The sequence below is a fragment of the Littorina saxatilis genome, linkage group LG13 (genome assembly GCF_037325665.1).
Source record: "Littorina saxatilis isolate snail1 linkage group LG13, US_GU_Lsax_2.0, whole genome shotgun sequence".
NCBI classification, from domain to species: domain Eukaryota; kingdom Metazoa; phylum Mollusca; class Gastropoda; order Littorinimorpha; family Littorinidae; genus Littorina; species Littorina saxatilis.
In genome coordinates this window covers 26,521,241-26,547,807 of record NC_090257.1, presented here as the reverse complement: position 1 = coordinate 26,547,807, position 26,567 = coordinate 26,521,241, and the positions used below count along the sequence as shown (strand labels likewise).

General features: G+C 41.0%; 1 protein-coding gene across 4 annotated transcripts; it reads right to left on the bottom strand.

Moving 5' to 3' along the window:
• Positions 1-53: 53 nt before the first annotated feature.
• On the bottom strand, positions 54-25,719 carry LOC138945387 (uncharacterized). Of its 4 annotated transcripts, XM_070316817.1 has the most exons (9): positions 25,629-25,719; positions 24,875-25,009; positions 19,802-19,968; positions 14,885-15,039; positions 11,990-12,079; positions 9,845-10,061; positions 3,479-6,952; positions 1,222-3,078; positions 54-1,184 (listed from the first exon to the last, which is right to left on the bottom strand). In XM_070316817.1, exons 3-7 carry the CDS (start codon positions 19,867-19,869, stop codon positions 6,538-6,540), a joined length of 945 nt encoding a protein of 314 aa, XP_070172918.1. In that variant the 5' UTR covers positions 19,870-19,968; positions 24,875-25,009; positions 25,629-25,719; the 3' UTR covers positions 54-1,184; positions 1,222-3,078; positions 3,479-6,537. The 4 variants fall into 4 exon arrangements, with proteins under 4 accessions (XP_070172918.1, XP_070172916.1, XP_070172917.1 ...); XM_070316815.1 differs by having other exon boundaries at positions 54-3,078; XM_070316816.1 differs by lacking the exon at positions 25,629-25,719 and adding an exon at positions 25,450-25,606 and having other exon boundaries at positions 54-3,078.
• Positions 25,720-26,567: the final 848 nt, after the last annotated feature.

Sequence of the window (26,567 nt, the reverse complement as noted above, 5' to 3'; positions counted from 1 at the left end):
TATGCGGAAATAGACTTGAAATAACAAAGATCAAAATCATTTACCAAAAAAGCTAACATTATTCCCAAAGTATATTGAGTATTGCATAGAAGCCTGACAAAACATTGCTTCAGCAAGTAGAAAGCAAAACAGAACTTAATTGCAATGAAAGCAAGCTATACTGCAGCATGGCATCTAAAGGATCTGGTAGACTATGAAGGCTGATATGTATCATTTCCATTACAGTGGAACCCCCATTTTAAGACCCCCCAATCTGGGGTGTTGCAGGTAGCTCTGTTTCCTCCTTGGGGATGAAGCTACCAGGGGAAGGGATTGTGTTGGAGGTGCGGGTAGAGGGGTAGCCCTCCCGGTGCTCCCCCTTGGACCTCCCTAGTCTAGGACCCTGGGTCTTCGCGAGGTGGCCATTGTGGCGTAATCCCTCCGGACGAGCATAACGTTTCCCTATCCCAAGACCGACCGTGCGTGGTCTATGACCACATCCTCTACGAGGTGACCCTATCAACTTGGCAGCGCAAGCCCCTAGGCGAAACACGGCGGATCTAGAGGAGAGAACCTCGATAAAAAATTTGAGCTGCCATAAAGACGGAGCATGCTGGCTGAGGACAGCGGGCAGACCTTCTGTGACGACACCCATCTACAGGAGAAAACCAGGCATGCACGCATCAAACCCAACATGGCCAGGCCAGACCCCCCAATCTAAGATTCCCTCACTTTTAAGACCCTGTTTTCTCAGACTTTCTGTTCATAACGTCTGTAATTGTACCCCCAATTTAAGCTGATGGGGTCTATGTCGACCAAAAGAGTGGGATTCCCTGAAGGTGGAGTTCCTGGAGGGGGATTCCCTGTATACAGGGAATCCCACAGGGTGGAGTTTTTCAATAAAACTTGCAAACCATACTCGAATTTCTAAGAAATATCAAAAAAGATTGAAAAACATCAAATTCTACCGATGTCGCCAAGCATCACGTGACTTTCAGCGATATCAGCGACATGCTACAGGAACTAAATCCTGTGGTATTCCCTGAATACAGGGAATCCCCCTCCAGGAACTCCACCTACAGGAAATCCCACTCTTTTGGTCGACATAGACCCCATCTAATTTAAGACTCGCTCACTTTTAAGACCTTGTTTTCTCAGACTTTCTGTTCATAACGTCTGTAATTGTACCCCCATTTTTAGACTCCCTCAGATTTGTGGAGGTCTTTGAAGGGAGGGTTCCACTGTACTGGACATCTTTTTGTGGGAATGTAGACAAAAGAAGATATATACATAAATCAGGCATGGGAATTAAAAAAAGTCAAAAAGGCTGAACATTTGTAAGTAATAGCAAGGTCGACGGCGCGAAGCGCCTTGCCCTGCTAGGGGGGTTTGGGGGCATTTTGGGTGGAATTCTTTTTTCTCTCCAAAGAACCCAACTGGTGTAATTTGGTGTCATCTTAGCTCCAAGTTTGCCATTACATTGTATATTCAGTTTTTAGAACCATTTTTGCTTCCCTCATTTATTTTTTCGGCGGACACTTTTGGATTTTCGGCGGAACAAAAACAAATTTGGCGGAAATTTGCCTTTCGGCGGACAATTCCCATACCTGATAAATGGTTTATTCTAAGCATCACATGATATGTAACATTACTGCACCTTCAAAATGTACACTTCTTTCAACACACATGGTTATTTTTACACAATATATGATATGCAGCACTACTGCTTTTAAATGTATATTTTTATTAATATATTAAGATATACATATAAATGGTTATGATCTACACAACAAATGATATGCAACATTACTGCCTGAAAATGTACACTTTTATAAAACAGGCATGGGAATTGAAAAAAAGTAAAAAAGGCTGAAAATTTGTAAGTAATATCAAAGTCGACCACGCGAAGCGCCAAGCTGTACTAGGGAGGTCCGGGGGCATGCCCCCTCAGAATTTTGTTTCTCCAAAGAACCCAAATTGTGCAATTTGGTGTTATCTGAGCTCCAAGTTTGCCATTAAATTCAGTTTTCAGAACCATTTTTGCCTCCCCCATTTATTTTTTCGGCGGACACTGTTGCTTTTCCGGCGGAACAAAACAAATTTCGGCGGAAATTTGCCTTCCAGCGGACAATTCCCATGCCTGATAAAAACTGGAAGCTCTATCATAGGCTATTTATATACATAATGTGACACATGTATGTAAACCACTGAACATCCTCTCAGCAGAACTTTTCATTTGTCAATCCTTTAAACATCCACTCCTTCCCATACGATCTTGTACACTGGCACGGTTGGCCTTGTGGTAAGGCGTCCGCCCCGTGACCGGGAGGTCGTGGGTTCGAACCCAGGCCGGGTCATACCTAAGACTTTAAAATTGGCAATCTATAGTGGCTGCTCCGCCTGGCGTCTGGCATTATGGGGTTATAGTGCTAGGACTGGTTGGTCCGGTGTCAGAATAATGTGACTGGGTGAGACATGAAGCCTGTGCTGCGACTTCTGTCTTGTGTGTGGCGCACGTTATATGTCAAAGCAGCACCGCCCTGATATGGCCCTTCGTGGTCGGCTGGGCGTTAAGCAAACAAACAAACAAAATACGATCTTGTCTGTCACCACAGATCTGTGCAGGCTTTTACACGGAATGAGAGCACCCCCCCACTTGGACACTTACCCAAAATGCAACAGCCCGGCTGCTTTCTCTGCAGTTTTATTTATTTATACGGGCGGGGATGTAGCTCAGTCGGTAGCGCGCTGGATTTGTATCCAGTTGGCCGCTATCAGCGTGAGTTCGTCCCCACGTTCGGCGAGAGATTTATTTCTCAGTCAACTTTGTGTGCAGACTCTCCTCGGTGTCCGCGAACACCCCCCGTGTGTACACGCAAGCACAAGACCAAGTGCGCACGAAAAAGATCCTGTAATCCATGTCAGAGTTCGGTGGGTTATAGAAACACGAAAATACCCTGCATGCTTCCTCCGAAAGCGGCGTATGGCTGCCTAAATGGCGGGGTAAAAACGGTCATACACGTAAAAGCCGTGGGAGTTTCAGCCCATGAACGAAGAAACAATTTTGTTTTTTCATCTTTTTTGCTTAATTAATTTAGCCTGTTTCTTCTTCTTCTTCTGCGTTCGTGGGCTGAAACTCCCACGTACACTCGTGTTTTTGCACGAGTGGAATTTTACGTGTATGACCGTTTTTACCCCGCCATTTAGGCAGCCATACGCCGCTTTCGGAGGAAGCATGCTGGGTATTTTCGTGTTTCTATAACCCACCGAACTCTGACATGGATTACAGGATCTTTTTCGTGCGCACTTGGTCTTGTGCTTGCGTGTACACACGAAGGGGGATAAGCCACTAGCAGGTCTGCACATAAGTTGACCTGGGAGATCGGAAAAAATCTCCACACTTAACCCACCAGGCGGCTGCGGCCGGGATTCGAACCCTCGACCTTCCGATTAAGAGGCCGACGTCTTACCACCACGCCACAGCGCCCGTCTATTTAGCCTGTTGACACTGCCCCCAGGGTTTTTAGCACATTATTGGTATATCAATTTTGTGCTAATCCAAAACTACAAATGTACAAAATGTACCAAACGTATAGTACAAATGTGCCACGAACAACCATTGGTACATTTGTGGTATACCACAAAATGTGCTACATGTACAGGTTTCAATCCTATGCTAGAAATGTGCCAATCATGGACTTTGTCATTTTATTCTATACCAGAAATGTGCTAACCAACAACTTTGTGCTCTTTGCATGTGCTAGAAATGTGCCAGGTGTCATTCACAAAATTAATTCATGAGGAACTCTTCTTCTTCTTCGTTCATGGGCTTGGAGTCCCACGTTCACTCATGTTTTTTGCACGAGTGAATTTGTAGGTGTATGACCGGTTTTACCCCCGCCATTCAGGCAGCATACGCCGATTTCGGAGGAGGCATGCTGGGTATTTTCGTGTTTCTGGCACCAAACTCTGACATGGATTACAGGATCTTCTCCTGCGCGCTTGGTCTTGTGCTTGCGTGTACACACGAAGGGGGGATAAGTCACTGAGGAACAAATCTCACTCTGCACAGAATACAGCCACGCTGCTGAATGTTGGTATGTGTTCGAATGGAGGAATGCTCTTATCCTACATCCTATAAGAATAAGAATAAGAATAAGAATACTTCATTATCTGATAGAGAAATTCAGGCGTGGTACATAACAATACTACAAACAGGACATTGTTTTTACATAAGACAATTATAGCACTATATAACAGGGCAGGTTATAAACACACCTCCCACATACCTCTCTGGCCATTCCTTGCATTGTGCTTACGCATTCAGTCATGAACACATCCATGTCTCACTTACACATCGCACACATGGACATTCTTATACGCTCAACTTACCCATTCACACATGGACATTCGACCACGCTCCACTTACACATTCTTATACGCTCCACTTACACATTCACACATGGGCATTCTTATATGCTCCACTTACACATTCCCACATGGACATTCGACTACGCCCACTTACACATTCCCACATGGACATCTTTATAAGCTTGGACATAATTGTAGTGGTCAGGGCATGCTCACTTTCTCGAGACAAAAGATATATAACACCTTAATTTTTGCTGATATGCTTTTCATACAAGCACAAAAAACTGTGTTTAGATGAAACCTCATTCTTTCCAACTTAGCTACCATCCTCGCAAAAACTATTGACAAAATTATTGATATTTTTCTTCTCACAGCATCATGGTTCTATTCCATTTTCAGACTAGTTACCACTGGTCGATTGGTGTAATCAAATCAGAAAAATGCTCTCCTTAGTTAACAACTGCAAAACATTGATAATGATAAAGTGCTTTATTTAGCGTCTGCACTCAGTAAAACGACTGACCGCAATACGTATCACATTCCCCCCTTGTTTTATGTGTGTGCGTGCATGTGTGTGTCTGCTGGTGCATGTCTTAATGTGTGTTTGGCATCCTGACCTCAGGTCAAAATGAGTTCGGCTCATTCTCTCCCTGACAGGATGCCTTGAGTTTCCTTGTCTGGCAAGGAAACCAATTTTTTTTTTTTTTACATATTTAGAGCTTTTTGTAATGTGTTAATTGGATGAAAGCAGATTCGCGATCGTCGATAATGATATTTAATGGTGTTTTGTAATTTTTAAATTACAGAGGAATTTTTATTTTAGACAGTTTCAAGCGAGCTATTTTTCGCGGATGTATTTACTGTGCAAACAACTCTAAATATGGCATAAGTGTCACGTGATAATCAACTGTTTGGTTTTGCGCTCGCTGGAGCAGACGATTTTTGTGACAGTGATGCAACCATATATTATGGTCTCCTTCCGACTTGTTTTGACCTTAGAACGATGTCTTTATCATAACTGTGAAGAACAGAACGGAGATCACTGTCGAAGTCGGCCAATCTGCAATCATTTTCGTCTCGCGAACACTGCTCGTGAACAACATATGGGAGATCACTCTGTATTCTGGTTTTGATAGATTCGCGTAGAACTGTCGCGTCCGGTCAGAGAGACAACTGGCAATAGCCGTGGAGCGAGGATTATCAGAATGATGTGTTTGGTGTATGTGAGCTGCTGTGTGTGTGTTTGTGCATATGTGTGCGTGTGCACGTGCACATGTGCGTGTTGTAGCACTCTTGAAAGTGTATGGTGTATGTGAGGACAGGGTCTGTGTGTGTGTGTGTGTGTGTGTGTGTGTGTGTACCAGTAGACATACGTTTCCCTTGCAAAACTGCAGTCGTGTGTGTGTGTGTGTGTGTGTGTTGTGTATGTGAGCATTGTGTGTGTGTGTGGTGTATGTGAGCATTGTGTGTGTGTGTGTATGTGTGCCAGTAGACACTCCTGTGTTTCCCCTGCAAACCTGCAGTCTTGTTCAGCTGGATTAGATGCAGTCAACCAAAAGCTTGACAAAACAAAAATCCTGTCGGCCACACAAAGCTATACACCGTCTGTGGTCAATTCAGACAGGCAAGGATTGCACCAAGGGAGATAATGAAGACAACCAGGACAATACATAATCTCCTCTTCGCAAAACATCTTGATGATGCTCAAATGACATGCGCCAATATGGTGCCAAGGGAAATAAACAAAACTATGACAATAATCTCCTTGTAACAACTCTCCATGATGTGCAGTTTCCAGTGTAATCTGAGTAAATCAGGCAGCCCAGAAAAAGCAGTAAGGGACATTAAGACAAACATTAGAATAATCTTCTCCTTGCCACTCATCTTGATAGAGTCAAGTTCATTTTTGCTCAAATCACACAACCCAGGATAGTGCCAAGGGAGATAAAAACAAACATGAAAACGATCTCCTCCTTGTAACACATCTTGATAGAGTACAGTTCATTATTGCTCAAATCCCACAACCCAAGTTTGTGCCAAGGGAGATAAAAACAAACATGAAAATAATCTCCTCCTAGCAACCCATCTCAATGAAGCGCACTTACGGTGCCAAAGGGAGATAAAAACAAACATGAAAATAATCTCCTCCTCGCCAACACATCTCGATGAAGCAGAGTTTTTGTCCGATCAAATCAAACGACCCAGGATTGTGCCAATGGAGATAAAAACAAACATAAGAATGATCTCCTCTTTGTAGCACATTTCAATGAAGCGCAGTTTCTGGCGCTGAGCCTGCTGGTAAAACACACGCAGTGGAATCAGCAAGTGCAGCAAGTCCGGGATCATCAATCCCACATCGCGAACGTTCTGGAAAGAGTGACCTTGACCTTTGAGGACGTGGAAGATGAACTGATCCATTCCACTGACGATGACATGAACTAGGCTGATGGTGAAAATGGTGGCGATCTTCCAGGAGGCGACGGGGTTGTCACGGTTACACAAGCTAAGGATGATGGCGGTGACAATCAATTCGGTGACGGTGAACACGAAATGATGGTTGAAGTATGTGTACAGCTCTTCGTTGTAGTAGCTAAAAAATGACCTGCAAAACACAAGTTTAACATTTTTTGGTTAAATAAAGAGGGGTTAACTTATCTAATTAATAAAATATAAACATTTGAATTTTGATTTCAGAACATGAACAGTTTATCTGTTCTACATTTCTGTTATTGAAACATGTATTGTTTCCTTTTTCAGGACATAGAATACAGGCCAGTTCCCTAATTCCCACTCTAACACTGACCATAGACCAAATAGCCTGGACCGCCAACTCGTCACGTGACCCTTCGAGGTTACGACTCTCGAATTTCAGGGGCGCGTCGCGTCCGGTTTGAAAGGCCAGCGATTTGAAGACAGTGAAAAGAAAGCACGCTCCAGTTATTTGTGACAATGGGAGGTGACAATGAACTGGATTTTCCAAAACTCCAAACTAAACTTAACAAAACTCATCGAAAAACATGTTCCATATGCACTTTTGAGTTTATTTTAGCATTTTCAGAACTTACCTCGGCAACTTCGTCCATGTTTACAATCGACACCGGATATCACGTCCCCCTGATTTCTGAAAGGCTTGTAAGCGTAGGTTCCTAAATGCGAGAGGCCGCTACCTCGTAATAGAGAGAAAGAGCGGAGAGAGAGCTAGTTGGCGGTCCAGGATAAATGGTCTATGTACTGACTGACTGACTATTTGAGTTTAACATCCTCATAGACCAGTCAGCCTATTTTGGGACAGGTATTGGTAATACGCCAAGGATATGTAGAGGTTACATGCCGAGTCTCAGTGATTATTAAAAATAATGGTCGAAGTTAGCGGATCATGAAAAATGCGAGCTTTTTCATGACCGCGAACTGAGACCATTATTTTTAATAATCACTGAGACGAGGTGTGTAACCTCTTTATTCCTCCTTTCTTCAGTTATTCAAAGAAAACAGGAGTTTTTGTGCGAAAGTTTGATCGAATCCGAATCACTCAACCAGTCAACCTGCGCAGGCGATCGATTAATGCGCGGTTGTATAGTTCCGTGCAAATCATTCCATTCTGTTAACACTTCTTGTCAGTTTCCCTGTTTTGGACTAAAATCAAGTACACAGATATGCTGTTATTCTGCTGTGGCGGTAAAGGCAGATATTGTGTGTTCTGTTTATGTTTTAGTATCGCTTAGGATAATGTTCTTTCGTCAAATGGGACTAGCAGACGAACTTTTGCACCCGTGTTCCAACGTTAATTACTGTATGAAGTTCAGTTTTCTGGGGAAAATACAGTTGTCCCTTCCATTTCCGGCCCTTTCGTGGGCGTGAACCTGCCCGGAGCGGCCAGCTTTCCCATGACTAATGAGTTTTCCTTCTATACTTGACTCTTAATGGCCGTTAACCTGTCTGACGCGGTCAACGGTCATTGACTTTTGCCCTAAGGTGCCCCTCTTACTCGACAGGAGCGGCCACTTAACGGCCACTTGTCACTTTCGCGGGCGAGCGCCTGTGGTGTGTGTGTGTGTGTGTGTGTGTGTTGTGTGCACAGACGGCACAGCACGAGCAGACGACATGAATACTTACGCATGCGCAAACTGTAAATACAGACATATGCGCATACATGTACATTTACGGCAGTCACTTTCGGATCGATCACAGCTGATGTGAGTTTGAAACACTTGTTTATCTGACACTCAAATACATATATAATAATCCAAACAACACACATAGAAACATACGAAACAATAGCTTAGCCAGGACGATCGAGTTAAACACGCAAATAATTAAGATGTATAAACGAAAGCAAAACTAACAGAGACAATGAATCGGCGGCTCATGGATGATCGCTTTCTTTTCTTCATGAAAACTTGATCGTGTTTTTGGTTTTTTTTTGGAGGAGGAGGGGGCCTGTAATGGACGGCCACCTGATATTTGCGGTCACCTTTGCAATGACTAATGGGTGACCGGATATGGCAGGTACTACTGTAGTGTATGAAACCGCTTTATGTTGTTTAAATTGATGAGATGTGTGCATTTGGTTGCGTGTGATCTGTTTATAAAATGAAATATTGTTGAAAACTGACCGTCGGATTGCAGTCAGTGTTGTCGAAGAAACTGCGTTAAAAGAAGGGGAACTACTCTTGTCGCTAGAGTATGAGTTACTTGCCTTGGGAATTTGCTTGTGATGAACGGTTTGTGCACGGCAGATCTAGATTCAGAAAACAACCGAACTCATGGATTTTATATGGAGATTCATGTGTTCAGGCCTGTAGTTGTTAATTTAAATGCGGTATGTTTGTATTGTTTGCTCCAGAAATGTATACTTCGTACATTAGAGCGTTCGGAACTTTTCAGTCGCAAAAGTAGTACCGAAACAGAACAGCTTCTCAACCCATTGCACTATCGAGGATTCAGGCTGTTGCTGGCTCGTTATTTGTTTGGTTGCTGGGTCATTATCGAAAAATAACTAGCTCTACAAGTTTACAGAGGTAAAGAAGCAGAGGGGGGAATAAGGTGTGATACTTTGACTCTAACCGTGGCTGTCTTCTTCGACACGTCAGCATTAGGTTTGTCTTGTTAAAGTATCGAGATATGATCATAATAATCAGAGACGAGAGATGATGCATGAGTAATAAATCTCTAGCCGAACCGGGGATTCGAACCCTTGCTGATAGCGACAAACTGGTTACAAAGGCAGCGCGCTACCAATGTACCCCCATTTTAAGACTCCCAGTCCTTTTAAAGACCTGCTAATTTTGTCAGATTTTTGGAGGTCTCAAAAGGGGGGCTGCACTGTACTGACCACCATGAGTAGTAGTGGGGGTAGAGGTTGACCAGCTAGAGGAAATACACACAATACTGACCACCATGAGTAATTCTGTAAAATGAGGGCTACATTTACAGACATTATGAACAGAAAGTCTGAGAAAACAAGGTCTTGAAAGGGAGGCTGCACTGTACTGACCACCATGAGTAGTAGTGGGGGTAGAGGTTGACGAAGTAGAGGAGCAGCATGGAGCGCCTGAGCGGCGCCCCACTGCGGACCAGGAACACCAGGTACCTCAGACTCTCGTAGAACAGCAGGAGGAAGAGTGCGGTGAAGATCCAGATCTTGAGCGTCGAGCTTGTGGAGTTGAAGTACACATGCTTGTACGTCACCATACCTGGGTTTTCATACCCGCCTGTCACAATCAGAAAGAACACATGCTTGTACGTCACCATACCTGGGTTTTCATACCCGCCTGTCAAAATCAGAAAGAACACATGCTTGTACGTCACCATACCTGGGTTTTCATACCCGCCTGTCAAAATCAGAAAGAACACATGCTTGTACGTCACCATACCTGGGTTTTCATACCCGCCTGTCAAAATCAGAAAAAACACATGCTTGTACGTCACCATACCTGGGTTTTCATACCCGCCTGTCAAAATCAGAGCAGAAACTGTTAATGAAGATATACAGTGGAACCACCCTTTTAAGACCCTTCAAAAATCTTGTAGGTCACTTTATCTGGGTTTACCTGCCTGTCACAAAATCAGAGCAACAACTGTTTATGGAGATATACAGTACGTTGAACCCCCCTTTTGTAAGACCTCTAAAAATGAGGTCTTTTATTGTTATTTGAAGTCTTATATCGCGCGCGTATCTCCAGACTCGGACTCAAGGCGCAGGGATCTATTTATGCCGTGTGAGATGGAATTTTTTACACAATACATCACGCATTCACATCGACCAGCAGATCGCAGCCATTTCGGCGCATATCCTACCTTTCACGGCCTATTATTCCAAGTCACACGGGTATTTTGGTGAACATTTTTTTATCTATGCCTATACAATTTTGCCAGGAAAGACCCTTTTGTCAATCGTGGGATCTTTAACGTGCACACCCAAATGTAGTGTACACGAAGGGACCTCGGTTTTTCGTCTCATCCGAAAGATTAGCACTTGAACCCACCACCTTGGTCAGGAAAGGGGGGAGAAAATTGCTAACCCAGGGTCGAACTCGCAACCTCTCGCTTCCGAGCGCAAGTGCGTTACCACTCGGCCACCCAGTCCTTTTAAAGGAGGGAGTCTTAAAATAGGTGTAAATTTACTAAGGTTATGAACAGAAAATCAGAAAAAAATCAAGGCCTTAAAAAGGAGGAAGTCTTAAATGTGGGATTCCTCTGTATCAAAATAATTAATATTAGACAGTCTCAGACACTTAAGCAGAAAACATGCATGAGCTGTCACATTTAAAGGCACATTCCTTCTCGTGAAAACAGTGCAATTAATTTTGAAAATGCAGCAAGTTATTTTGTCTGTGTGTGGAAATTCTCATTAAAAGCCTGTCCAGGTCTGAGACAGTGAGCCGAACCCTTTTCATTAGAAGGAGCATGCCTTTAAGAAACGTACAATTTGCATTACTCAGCAGATGTCATTAAACTACACAGAACTGTATAATTTGCCTAATTCAATCAATCAATCAATATGAGGCTTATATCGCGCGTATTCCGTGGGTACAGTTCTAAGCGCAGGGATTTATTTTTTTATTTTTTATTTTTTTTTATTTTTATTTTATACAATTTATATTGCGCACATATTCTAGGCGCAGGGATTTATTTATGCCGTGTGAGATGGAATTTTTTTACACAATACATCACGCATTCACATCGGCTAGCAGATCGCAGCCATTTCGGCGCATATCCTACTTTTCACGGCCTATTATTCCAAGTCACACGGGTATTTTGGTGGACATTTTTATCTATGCCTATACAATTTTGCCAGGAAAGACCCTTTTGTCAATCGTGGGATCTTTAACGTGCACACCCCAATGTAGTGTACACGAACGGACCTCGGTTTTCGTCTCATCCGAAAGACTAGCACTTGAACCCACCACCTAGGTTAGGAAAGGGGGGAGAAAATTGCTAACGTCCTGACCCAGGGTCGAACTCGCAACCTCTCGCTTCCGAGCGCAAGTGCGTTACCACTCGGCCACCCTCTCTCTCTTTTTAGTTTTTAATTCTAAAGACGGTATCAAAGCAATTGTGACATTAATAATAACACCATTTGTTCATCCCTTTCGGCAATTTACACACAAAAGCAAACAGAAATGCACATTTTGCTCACCTCTAAAGATGGTATCAAAACAGGAACATGTGCAGCCCCACCGGTCTATCTGTGGTTTGTCCGGCGCCCATAACTTCATGTAAAGCACACCTGTAAAAACACACACCTCCTCATTCTCATTACCTTTGTAATGACAACAGAGACATCTAATAAGTGCCAATATATTTCACAAAATAATACACCTGTACAAGAACAAAAACAGCTCATTCTCATTCATTAAGTTTTGTAATGACAAGAGCAAGCAATATAAGTCTACTCCATACAACCTAATTGCAGATATATTTATTCAAACGCATGAAACACGTTTGTTGAATTATGTAAACATGCAGCCATTACATCTGTCTTCAGAACAATCCACCACTGTGTACCACAGACAAAATCTCTCTGTCACACACACACACACACACACACACACACACACACACACACACACACACACACACACACACACACACACACACACACACACACACACACACACACACACACACACACACACACACACACACACACTCTCTCTCTTTTTAGTTTAAATTTACAACCATGTTAAGTCTGAAACGAGGAACTCGTCATTTGACAGTAAAAGCTAAAAAATGTACATTTTATGTTGTAAAAGTTTTCCTTAGGTTAAAAGGGATTACAAGAGAGACATATTTTCGAATTTTTTATACCAAAGTCCAATCTGTATTTTTGTATTCCTCCGAAGTATGGGGATTAACTAGATTGGATAGTATTGAAAAAGTTCACATGTTGGCCTGTAAACGATTTTTGGGAGTTCCAACTCATACGCCTAACAAGATGGTCTATGGTGAATTGGGAAGATATCCTTTGTATATTAATGCCTATGTACGATGTTTGCGATATTGGTTCCGTTTGCTTGCAATGGATGGAAAACGACTTCCAAAACAGGCATACAAGATGCTTTTAACTTTGGATGAAAACGGAAAAAAGTGCTGGGCATCTGATATTCGATTGATATTGTCCAAAACAGGTTTTTATTTCGTCTGGCTCCAAGAGGGTGTTGGAAACATAAACATGTTTTTGCGCGTTTTCAAAGTAAGATTATTGGACATGTTTAAGCAGGAGTGGGCAGAAACAATTTGTCCAAAAGATCGTTACAATCTGTATTGTACGTTGAAAGACAGTTTGTCAGTTGAGTTGTATTTTTCAAATGTTAACATTTATTGCTTTCGAGTTTCGCTAGCCCAGTTTAGATTAGATGTTCTTCCAATTAATGGAAATTTTAAAAGGTACAGCGATTGTGATGCAGCTCGTAATTGCTCTTACTGTGGAAATGTGGAAGAGAATGAACACCACTTTTTATTACACTGTCCATTGTTTTCTGATTTGAGAATGAGATTTCTTAATACTTTTGGAAATATGCCATCGTTTTCAGTATTAAGATGTAGAGACTCCATACCGTGTAGATCCCTTGCAAAATTTCTATATTATGCAATCAGACGAAGACAATTGTTTTCATAGGTATATTGTAAATGAATACATTGATGTTTAAAGTTTCTGAGTTCAAGTAGCAGTAATGTTTTTCACGTATTTATTTCATGGTTGTTGTGTTTTTGTGTTGTTTCTGCTTTTTATATTTAGTCAAGTTTTGACTAAATATTTTAACATCGAGGGGGAATCGAAACGAGGGTCGTGGTGTATGTGCGTGTGTGTGTGCGTGTGTGTGTCTGTGTGTGTGTGTGTGTGTGTGTGTGTGTGTAGAGCGATTCAGACTAAACTACTGGACCGATCTTTATGAAATTTGACATGAGAGTTCCTGGGTATGAAATCCCCGAACGTTTTTTTCATTTTTTTGATAAATGTCTTTGATGACGTCACATCCGGCTTTTCGTGAAAGTTGAGGCGGCACTGTCACGCCCTCATTTTTCAACCAAATTGGTTGAAATTTTGGTCAAGTACTCTTCGACGAAGCCCGGGGTTCGGTATTGCATTTCAGCTTGGTGGCTTAAAAATTAATTAATGACTTCGGTCATTAAAAATCGGAAAATTGTAAAAAAAAATAAAAATTTATAAAACGATCCAAATTTACGTTTATCTTATTCTCCATTATTTGCTGATTCCAAAAACATATAAATATGTTATATTCGGATTAAAAACAAGCTCTGAAAATTAAATATATAAAAATTATTATCAATTTTTTTTTTTCGAAATCAATTTAAAAACACTTTCATCTTATTCCTTGTCGGTTCCTGATTCCAAAAATATATAGATATGATATGTTTGGATTAAAAACACGCTCAGAAAGTTAAAACAAAGAGAGGTACAGAAAAGCGTGCTATCCTTCTCAGCGCAACGAATACCCCGCTCTTCTTGTCAATTCCACGTGCACTGCCTTTGCCACGGGCGGTGGAGTGACGATGCTACGAGTATACGGTCTTGCTGCGTTGCGTTGCGTTCAGTTTCATTCTGTGAGTTCGACAGCTACTTGACTAAATATTGTATTTTCGCCTTACGCGACTTGTTTGTTCTTCCCCCATTCCCCTTGGTTTGTATATGGGTCTGTGGCCTTAGTACAATAAACCGCTCTGAGTTCTGTTGTTATTTAGTTTGTACAATGTAACAAACAAATATATTTTGAAATTACTAAATTTAATTTGATGGATTAAAAGAATGTAGTAGCCACACTCTGAAAACCCCTAGTGAACTACCGGGGCTGGGCCGCTATTTCGCGGGGCCGCTATTGCGCGGGGCCGCTATTGCGCGAATCTAACCCTAACCCTAACCCAACCCAAAAGATTCGCGCAATAGCGGCCCCGCGCAATAGCGGCCCGCGCAATAGCGGGCCGACCCCGAACTACCAAACAAACAACTTAGCATTCCCACACACACACTTTCTCTCTCTCTTAAAAAAAAACCAACGTTGACAGCACAGACCTATATGCAGGTAGGGCAGTAGAATGGCCAGCAAGACAGTGAGAGCAAAGGCGATGAACTTGCTGGGGAATTCATTGTTGACGGCCACGTAATGTAGCTCCGTCAGCTGTCGCTCCATGTAGTCCTGCATTCCTGCCGGCTCTCCTGCCTTTCTCCTGTTCACCACAACCACAGCATTAGACAGACCTAGATGTGGAACTTTTCAGCACGTGTAAGGGGTAAAGTCATCAAATCTAGTTTTTACATCACGCGTTTGCCAAGATATCTACACGTCTTGGTGGGAGCAAGACAGCACTCGACAGATCTAGATGTAGAACTTTTGAGCACATGTACGGGAACGTGTACGGGTTACGTCATCAAATCTAGTTTTTACGTTTGCCAATTCGATATATACACGTCTTGGTGGGAGCAAAACAACCTATGATTTGGAACATTGGAGAGAAAGAAAGTGAGTTATGGGTGACATAATATCTACACGTACAGGTCTTTGCTACACGTTCACTCATCTAGAACACTGTATTAGCACAAGGACTCTCCATCTGACCTACCAATGCATCCCTGAACACCAGAATAAGACCCTTACTCAAGAACCCACCATTTTGGCAGAGCTCCAGAACGTTATTTCTCAGTGTGGGAAATGTGATGCTAAGAACAGCATAGAACTTTGACAATTACCAAACCTGAGACGTATTTACATTTTTTGCTGTTCTGAGAAAATAAAATAAAAACTTTTACAAATTCACAGCATCAAATTTAACTTTAATTCATGGGTTGACACTTTAAAAAGCAGCTGGAGATACAAGCTTTTCTCACCACATGGGCAAACAAATTAGGGAACTTAAACTATTGTTTTATTGTTCGCTGCTCTCACGTGCAGTCGCCATTGTTTATTTGCTATTGTTTTAGTTCCAAAACCTCAAAAATTGAGATACGAGGTTTGTGAATTACAACAACGATATATACATGAACTTGTGAAGTTATCATGCGGCAAATGAATCCCGGCAACACCCCTGCTGTACAGATAATTATACAAATAAGTGTACGTGCAAGCAAGCGCTCACATATTCCAGAGACAATCATCATACAGTGCATTACATATATATATATAAAATAAAAAGTGAAAGAATACATTAATACATTGAACATCACATTCCAGAGGTCCAGAGGAACAAGAAATTAAGCATGCTTTGTCAAACTGACTCTTCTACAAATTATAGTTACAAACAAAATTCTCTTCTAAAATATATGATCGACGACAGGTTCTTTTTTTGAGAAAAACAACAACACCAAATCCCGTTGGGCTATTTCAAAATTCTGAGAAAAAAAACAGCAACCCACAGGATAGCAATAAACCGTAAAAGGAGTAATCAATGACCTATATGCAAAGTTTGATCACGGTAATCAAGTTTTGTATGGTAATGAAATTTTACATTTTAACTTCACAAACAACTAAAATCAATTTGTATTCAGACATATATTAAGAACTGCAAGGGCTAAATTTCTACAAAAGAAAAAAACCTTTAAAAGCTAATTGTAAGAACCATACAAAAACTTACATTCAGACAACACAAATTTTTGAATAACTTGTGCACGTAAGACTCGAGGCAACCTTTTCAGACTTTTTCAGTATAAATGAAATTTTACATTCAAATTTGACGTCTCCTGTTCTTTTGTCCTCAGTGATTCGAACTTCCTTTTCGAGTGATTTAAATGCATTAATTATTACACCTGCTGAGACACACAATGGCTAAACTACCTTTGACTGGTGACTACAGAGTAAACGTCAATACTCTCTACAACATGTTTCTACACTGTCTGTCTGTTCAGCACATGCTTTTCCTGACAGCTGATGCTGTTGACATGAGACAACAAAGACAATACACTGAGCCTGCTCTAAACACACAAGATACTGTTTACTCTTTCTCTGGTCAGGAGGGAGAGAGGGAGAAAGAGGAGGGATGAGAGAGAGAGACAGAGAGAGAGAGAGAGACAGAGAGACAGAGAGAGAGAGAGACAGAGAGAGAGAGAGAGAGAGAGAGAGTAAAAGATTTGTGCATGTCTTTCTATAATATTTCATGTGGGTACTAGATCTTAATTGGCTCCGACATGCAATGTATTGTTTTTTTAACTTTGTTTATATGACATATTGGCTTACAGGTCAATTGGTAATACACACACCATTCTCCGTATGAAATGTTTGATTGCGGGACGTATAATAACTCAGTCAAACTAAAAAGGTTGGGTTATAATTATATCAAACACAAACAATTGTTTAGGCCAAAAAAAAAAATGCTTTGGTTACGGTTTCATGGCCAAAAAAAATAGGGTAGGTTAACTTTCAACGAAGGCAAAGATTGTACTTTTGCTGCATTTTGTACATCAAATGCAGATTTTTGCTTCGTTTTCTGCACTTCTTCTGCAGCTAGTTCGTCCGCTTCACTGCCATCAGGAGTCAAACGAACACACTTGAAGTGAAGTGATTTGATGTGGAAACTTTCCAAGTTTTCGAGAGTCATGCCAAAGTCCAGTTCGAAAGAGTCTTCGGGCTCGGCACTTATTTTCGTCGACCCAACACATTTTATCCCGAACAGTTTGCCGTCCAAAGTTGGATGAAAATCATGAAAAATGTCCACCAAGGTTGCACTCTTCGAGTACCGACTTATCAGTCGTGTTTGTTCGATATGAACGCACTTTCCGAATACGATTGCAAATGCAGACGACATCTTTTTACGTTCGCGCAATGAACGAACGCACGAGACTGACTTCCCTTGGATATGGGAGTTGTAAAAAGCGGAGTGGTGTCCCTTGTCGGGCTTGTTGTTGTCTGCTCGCCGGCGATCGATGTTTTCTCTGTGCCGTGGTGTTGTCGTTTTCGGTGGGTTTTTGTGTGTGTGTGTGGTTTTTTTTGTGTATGTATGTGTTTGGTTCATTTTATTTTTAGCTTTAGGACCCAAAAAAAAGTTTAGGGTCGGCCCAAAAAGTTAGGGTCGGTCGGGAAACCGTAACCAAAGCATTTTTTTTTTTGGGCCTTACACACTGAGTTAGGACCCACATGAATACGTGTATGAAATAAAAGACAGTGAAATCTTGCAGTGATGACCATCAATGTCATTACAAAAGAGAAATTGTAAAGAGACTATAATGCTACACTTATTTTCCAGCTGATTGTTATCGCACGTCAGATCCTTCACTCAAAAATATAATTAAAATGTAAGCGCAACTATCATCTTATTTTGCTCTTACATTATTTTTGATGAGAAGGTTGACAATGACAATTCCATTTGGATTTATTTTATTGTGTTTTCTTCCCAAACACCTCTTCATTATATATTTGCTTAAAGAAGCGAACAGTACTTTAAAGAATATAAGTATGTATTGAAGAAGCAAATCTAATGCTTTACACCTCAAGCTAAAGGAAGTACATACCTTCCCTTTCCTGTCACTCGTTATGTCTGCTATCAAAGATCTATAATCTAGGCTTTTACATGGAAGTGAGACTAGAGCAAACCTAATTCCACTTGAACTGAGGCACACACAAAAACAACAACCCCCCCGCGGGTTAGGGGGAAGAATTTACCCGATGCTCCCCAGCATGTCGTAAGAGGCGACTAACGGATTCTGTTTCTCCTTTTACCCTTGTTAAGTGTTTCTTGTATAGAATATAGTCAATGTTTGTAAAGATTTTAGTCGAGCAGTATGTAAGAAATGTTAAGTCCCTTGTACTGGAAACTTGCATTCTCCCAGTAAGGTGATATATTGTACTACGTTGCAAGCCCCTGGAGCAATTTTTTGATTAGTGCTTTTGTGAACAAGAAACAATTAACTAGTGGCTCTATCCCATCTCCCCCCCTTTCCCAGTCGCGATATAACCTTCGTGGTTGAAAACGACGTTAAACACCAAATAAAGAAAGAAAGAAAGACAACTCCTTTACTTTTAGGACCTCCAAAAATCTGAGAAAAGGAGATCTTAAAAGGATCGAGGATCTTCTTCTTCTTCTTCTGCGTTCGTGGGCTGAAACTCCCACGTACACTCGTGTTTTTTGCACGAGTGGAATTTTACGTGTATGACCGTTTTTTACCCCGCCATACGCCGTTTTCGGAAGCATGCTGGGTATTTTCGTGTTTCTATAACCCACCGAACTCTGACATGGATTACAGGATCTTTTTCGTGCGCACTTGGTCTTGTGCTTGCGTGTACACACGGGGGTGTTCGCGAACACCGAGGAGAGTCTGCACACAAAGTTGACTCTGAGAAATAAATCTCTCGCCGAACGTGGGGACGAACTCCCGCTGACAGCGGCCAACTGGATACAAATCCAGCGCGCTACCGACTGAGCTACATCCCCGCCCTGGATCGAGGATGAAGTCTTAATAAAACGGAGGTAAATTCAGAGAAGTTATGAACAAAAAATCTTAAGAAGTGATTAGTCTTAAAAGAGAGGAAATCTTAAACCAGGGGCCGGGTCTTGCAGTACTCTGCGCCGTGAGAATGTTGTTGTTGAATCAATTTCACATTACGGACACCCCAATAGTGTCAACATGAGGAATTGATTCATTAAAAAAACTGGGGCGGGGATGTAGCTCAGTCGGTAGCGCGCTGGATTTGTATCCTGTTGGCCGCTGTCAGCCTGAGTTCGTCCCCACGTTCGGCGAAAGATTTATTTCTCAGAGTCAACTTTGTGTGCAGACTCTCCTCGGTGTCCGAGCCGTGGGAGTTTCAGCCCATGAACGAACAAACACAAAGTAAAAAACTGCCACTCTGTATTGAACACAGGCAGACTGTTGAATCTGGTACGTGTTAAAGTGGAACGACCCGATGCTCTCATTCTGTGCAAAAGTCCTTGACAGATCTGCGAAGGTCGACATGATCATAACACACAGGAAGGAATGTAATATTTGTTTTAACAAATGCTTTACCCTTCATCCTTGACCAAGTATTTGGCATATCTCCGCATCAAGCGGAAACACCGCGCTATGAAGGACATCCTGATCACCAATTGCAGTGCAACGCTCACAGCATTTCAAGGTCAAGGTCACAAGGGGTCAACATGTCAAGGACAGGACCACATCAGCTTTCTCAGCTACTGTTTTAACATATCATCAATAAGAAATACAAATAAACTTGCGCAATATTATTTTCAATGGAACTGTAGTTACATTAAGTCAAATTTAAAGTTTCAACGTTAACCTTTGTGCAAGTATCATAAAGTGTACGTATCTCGACATCAGATATACTGCCAGCACATTAAAGTTTTGGATAAGGCAGATGTTGCTAAATATTACAAAACTGGAGTCAACATATTAATACCAAGGGCTAATAGATTTATTTTCAGTACTTTTTTTTATCAACACATTTCTTGGCACAATAAGGCTCTTTAAAGCGCTTCACCTCTTCATAAAGACCTGTTATCAATTCACTATAGCGAATATATAATGTCAAATGTTGGATTTTACACACATGAAAAAAAATACTTGTGCGTGTTAATGAAAGTGCTGAGGTTATACACAGTTAATTGGGTGTATAAAGACTTAAAGTTTAAATTTTTGTAAAGCCTTTTGGTGTCATTGTACAATTACACAACATGATCGCAAAAATCTTCGTTGACTTCATCTTGTCACTAATGCATTCGGTTTAATCTAGTGTTGCTGTACTGTCGGAAATGTTCATATGTGACCCTCCACCACGGAATGAGTCGCATGTCACCTTTTCATGATTTTCATATTTTTACATTTTCTTAAAGAGTTCTTTATTCTCTATCCAGTGGTGAAAACCGTTTTAGAAAAGAGTGAACACTTTTCGAGTTATAAGCCTGTGACTATGGTGACCCTCACACTGTTACTAGACACCCCCCGGACTTATATTATGCCTAGCGCAGAACCGCGTGAGGTGACATGCGACTCATTTTGTGGTGGAGGGTCACATATGAAAGTTAGTGTGCTATTCATGCAGTATCGTGGCTATAGAGTATCGTCGCTATGGTATAATAAGAATGCCAATACATGTAGCAGCCTGGCCTAGTGATACATGTCACCAAAACACATACATGAACTATAATAAATTATCATCTTAAAAATAAATATGATTAAGGATAAAAGTACAGACACCAGTGTGTCAGTTTCGCAGTGTGAGTCTGCCTGTTTAAATGTCTGTCGATTTATTAGGTACTTCTTCTTCTTGTCGTTCGCTGTTAGATCGTCAGTCCGGACTGCAGGGCATTTATTAGGTACAAAGGGACGTAAGCGCTCTAAAGTACGCATGTATATGGACATGTGCAACAAGACTCTGTATGTGAGAATTAAATGCGCAGCCATCTCCAGTGGCATCTGAGTCACTTTATTTTGAGAGAATGTTAACATTAACAAGCATTGAAATGAACAAGCGACTTTCATCTTCAACATTTATTTGTTCGTCTGACAGTCTGAGAATAGGAATGTGTGTGGTTTCACATAAGCAAAATTACAACATTTGAAACACCTGGCTGGTTACGAAAAGGTGAAAATGACAAGCAATGGGGATGAGGCATACACTGTATCAGGGGGGCAAGGGTATAGGTGATGGGGAGGTAATAAAACAAAGCACAATTAGGGCAGAAAGAGAATGAAGATATATACACGAACAAAGGGGAAGACCAGAGAAAAGTTCACCAGAAATGTTTTGTTACAAGGGTGAACACCTTCTTCTTGCGTTTGCCGTACAAGGGTGAACACCAACAGACACACTTTTGGGGGAAGTAGTACGACGCTCTTAAAAAGCAATTTCACCTGAGGTAGTCATTTTTCTCATGTAGTACATTGACAACCCTGTGAAAGGGGCATTATAATTGTCACACTAAGTGACCAGTGTGTTACTTGGAGACACCAGTTATCTCCTTTTCATTTGCTGGCTTACCAACACCCAGGTGCATATGCATCCTATGTATTAAATTTATCACATAAAAGAGGAAGCCATGCAGACAGAAAATTAACAGACTGCAGCGGTGTACAGCAATATTGTGTGCCTGTAAGTTGTGACCTACTGATTCAGTTTCATATGTAAGTAACAATGACAATTAAAGTTAATTTTTGTAATCACCTAAAGGACAAAATGAGTTATTAGTTTCTTCAGACAAACAACAGAAAGGACGTATCTCGCAAAGAAAACCAGACTGACAGTTTTATCCCTAGCAATAAAATACGTTTTGTATTATCAATTATGCACATATGTGTGTGTGTATGTGCGTGAATGATAGTGATACGTAATTATTCAAGTGAAACTTGGTAATTGTCCAAACCCATAACAGCTCCTAGCTAGGTTCTCATGCGTGACTCAACGAAAGTTCAAAACAGTTTACAGCAAAGGTTACAACACACTTAAACAAACAGCCCAGCACCAGTGTATACATTTTGACAAAGACTGAAAGAGGGTTGTGCAAGTCTGAAACTGGAAACCCATTAATTCTAAAAGATGTCAATTAGAAAAACGTTCCTGATATCAGTTTTACAATCTAAATGATTGTACCAACATCTATCTGGGTCATTCTCAGAAATGGTGGTCCAAAGTGTTACATACAAAGTAAAAAATAAAGTGTCAAGAAATACAAAATAATTGTTTTTACTATGAAGTCTATTGTTTGCTATACATAATAATGCAAAAATTAGACAAAAAGTGTAATTGGTTGCTGAATAAGAGACGTTTTAAAGTGTTGTATTTACGTGATGAATGTTGTAACATGGAAACCAAATTCCAACTTTAAACCACCTAAGCCTTCAATCCTTTGTGCATTTTTTTATCAGTTCTGCAGTATTTTTGTGTTCTACCCAACACATTCTAGTTATGAAAGGTAAGGACTTCAACTAATATTGGTAAAAAAATGACATTTGGAACTGACTAAGGTGAATGTCGCAACACAGAAACGAAATGCTTGAACCACTTTCAGTTCCTGTGCGACAGACATGAATCTGCACTGTTTGGCCTTTCCTGCCGGCAAAACCCGTCTGACCAAAAATAACTACACAAAACACAATTCGTCAGAGTTTGCTGTATTTGTTGAAAGTTCCTGTTGCGTTCAGATTACCCATTTTAAGTACTTGATGAATGTCGAACATCGACGATCAGAGGATACGAAAACTTCTTGGCTGCTTTGTTCCGCTAAACTTCGCGCTTTGATAGACTGTTTGCACTCGATATCCTTCCGACACTACATTGTCGCCATCCGCGGTGTGTAAGTTTGTGACAAAGCTTTGCAGGCTCGACAATTAAGTAAAAACCATCTTCAGTCGTAACGTAGGTCGGGAAACGACGCCATGAGTTTCAGCAAATGATATGATTCTGGTGTTTTCTGTGAATATTTGGCTGTGATTCAAAGGACTATTTTCTTGTTCGAACTTCCTGTGCGCCAAAGAGCTAAAAATAGCCGTGATGTGGCAAAGTCATGGAGCACATTGCTGTCCGATGTTCGCGCGTCGAGTCCGGATACGATGCGTTACAACATTCATAATTTTTTGTTCAAAGCCCGTAACTTCAAATTCAGCGTGAGTTTTTGCAAAGATGTGTTGCTACGTCCAAGACTGAACTCCTGACTGTCGATTGCAGTAATTTGTTGGTGTTTGCATGTTTGCATTTAGCCATGAGACTGAACATATTGTTGATCACGAAAGTCGTGTAACGCTTCGGCGATCCGGAAACGGCCGAACTTCGCAATTGAAAAGCACACAAAAACAACACCAACGTATAGAAACCATTTTTATTGACATACAACAATGCTTTAATGTCTCAGGAATAGATTCAGATGAAAAAAGTCGTGGTAGAAATAATTTTAATTTACTTTTTCATGATTTCAAATGTGTCACCCCTACTCACTCTCACTGGACCACCATTTCTGAGAATGACCCATCTAGTCTCGAATCATTTCTACAATTCAGCTTCTACTTCTGTGCATTCATGCAAACACACACTCACACATACATGCACAATCAGTCGCACACACCCCTGTACATGTGCATACATGAGCAATTTTTCTGCAGAACCTCTATAAATGATCTACATTTGGTGTTAACTTGTTATTTTGTTTGAATGTTTTATGGTAGCTCTTTAGATGACTTGTAAAATCAAAAATTTGTGAAATTATAGAGCAGTCATAACGTGACCATATCGATAATGCAAGCCTGTTTGTAATATTTTTAAACAGAGCTGAGAAATTGTGGTTGATAAACCTGATCTTTTATACATTTAATGTGTATTTTCTGTGATACATTTTCCCTGGTTTCCTTATCATCTTTGCTTGAATGCAGACCTGGGAACCCCAGTTTTGACCTTGGAGTATATATATTCTCAAACTAACTTGGCGTATTTTTAGGTGTACTTCACACAACATTTCCAACATCGATGATTCAAACTGATGCTTTGCACGCGTCCGTTGCACTATTAATTAAGTTTACCATTATAGATTTAAACAAATGCTTCGTTCAATGTGTTATCACAAAAGCTGTTACTGTTGATCAAATGCAGAGTTATTATAAGTTATTTTAATCACTAAAACTAAAAGAAACAGAAGAAAAACTCTTTAGAATGTTTCTCGTCGTAATTTTTTTCCACCGACCGTACTGATCGTATTTTTTGGACAATTAACTTTCTATTAAGCATACAAAATATGGCAAAATTGCATGGGTTTCCAGGTCTGCTAAATCTGTGTATCCATAAGCTTTTGGGGGGCACTCACTGGTTGTTACTGTTAGCAATAGCAGAATCAGAATATTCTAGGTAAAGGAGTGGAACCAGATATATATTTTTTCATTCGCTGCCTGACATTGTTACACACATGACAATATTAAACTTCATATGTGGGAACATTTAGCAAAACGATAATTAAAAGTTTGAAAACGCTTAATTTTATTAAGATAGTCAACAAATGCCACTGATTTTAATTTTAGGTCTACTTAAGACAAAACTTATGAGACATAAAGATAAACAGGAAAGCATAAAGCAAAGCATATTAGCAAAGTTAGAAAAACCTGTTGCCAGTTCTGCCAAGGACACACAAGGTGAATTGTTCCAACTTCCACTTGGTTTCAGGCAAAATGTCAGCAGGAACTTCTGCTTTCTCCACAGTAGTTTATTGGCAGCTGTTCAAAAACACCCTGGGATTTCTGAAACAAAAATGCATACCACATTATGACTCTATACATGATATATCAATGTAGGCATTAAAGTTCCTTGAACTAAAAAGAAAACCTGTGAAACTGAAAGCACTGAATCATTAGTGACTGATATTTTCATAAACTTACTCTTTTATTACTCTGTGCCACACACAATACATTGCATCCTCTCTCTCTCTCTCTCTCTCTCTCTCTCTCTCTCTCTCTCTCTCTCTCTCTAACACACACACACGCACAGACAGAGTGACACAAGCTTGGATGTATTGTAATTGTATGCATACACAAATTTTTTTTTTTTACAATGCGGTAACTTGTGTGTTTTCGCTCTCTCTCTCTTACTCGCGCGCACACACACACACACACACACACACACACACACACACACACACACCGAAAAAAAGGCGGAACCTGCACCGGGCAATGAATCGTACCACTAGTGGGTATGCGTGATTGTCATAAATCACTTTCCGATTCAGCGTGATGGCGTTTCCGCACTCGGTTTTCATCTGTAATTTATAAAATGAAATCACGACCTTTCTCGCTCCTTCTGGAACAAAAAGCATAAGCAAAACGAGAATAAACCTCACTCTTGATGATTTTAACAGATTACCTGACCAATAGACTGCTACGAAGTTGTTTACATCGGAAGAAAGTTGACAAGTGCCACAAGAACCTCCAGTGCGCATTCAAATGCACATGTTCTCATTGAGCTTCAATGTCAAAGGGTACAAATCATATCGACCCGTTTGGGAACGCTGTCACATTTAAGGATGCGAACTGTTCCTAGATAAGCTTTTGACCCTCTCTACTACTTTGCAAGGCTCAAAAACTCTTAATTGCTGTACAGGATTCTGTGCAAGTATTTTCCTGTATCATGATAATCACTGAGGTAAAACGCTAAGATAAGTCTGGGGCTGTAGACTGTATAATCCTAGGCAGAAGCTATTCGCGCAAATACACTTGTGGGACTCCCTCCAGGCCAAGCTACAAGTACTTTTAGAAAGTGTTGCTTCCCTTGCAGCGACTACTTTTCTCAGTAGGAGTTGCTTCCCGTGGACCCTTGTTGCAGACGTTGTGTTACGTGTTACAGTGTTTTAAGACCGCCAGCCTTTTAGGATGCTAATTTTCTCCATTTCTGTCAATAAAAAAATGTTGCAATTTTACACAGTACACCCTCTCTCTTTGTTAAAGTCCTGACCTGGGAAATGTTTTTGTTGCAATATGTGTTCAGTTGCTTGTTTCAAGTTGTTAGTCATTGTTGTCCAGTCTTTGCACGGTTTGTGCGTTTCTTTGTTTCACGGTTTGCGTGTTTGTGGTTGCCGTGTGGCACGATTGCTTGCGTGTTTGATCGCTTTTCACTTCATTTGTTTGGTCGTTGTTTGCTTGTAGGGGAGGGAGGGGTAGGGTGGGACATGGGGCAGGGTGGAACAGGCTCATTTTAGTGATGATGCGATGCTTTATCCGGGACTTTTGTTTTCCCGCCAAGCTGTGATTTCCCAGACCAGTGTCTGGCGCCAAAGTCCTGCAGACAGTCGTGTTTGGTTTTGAT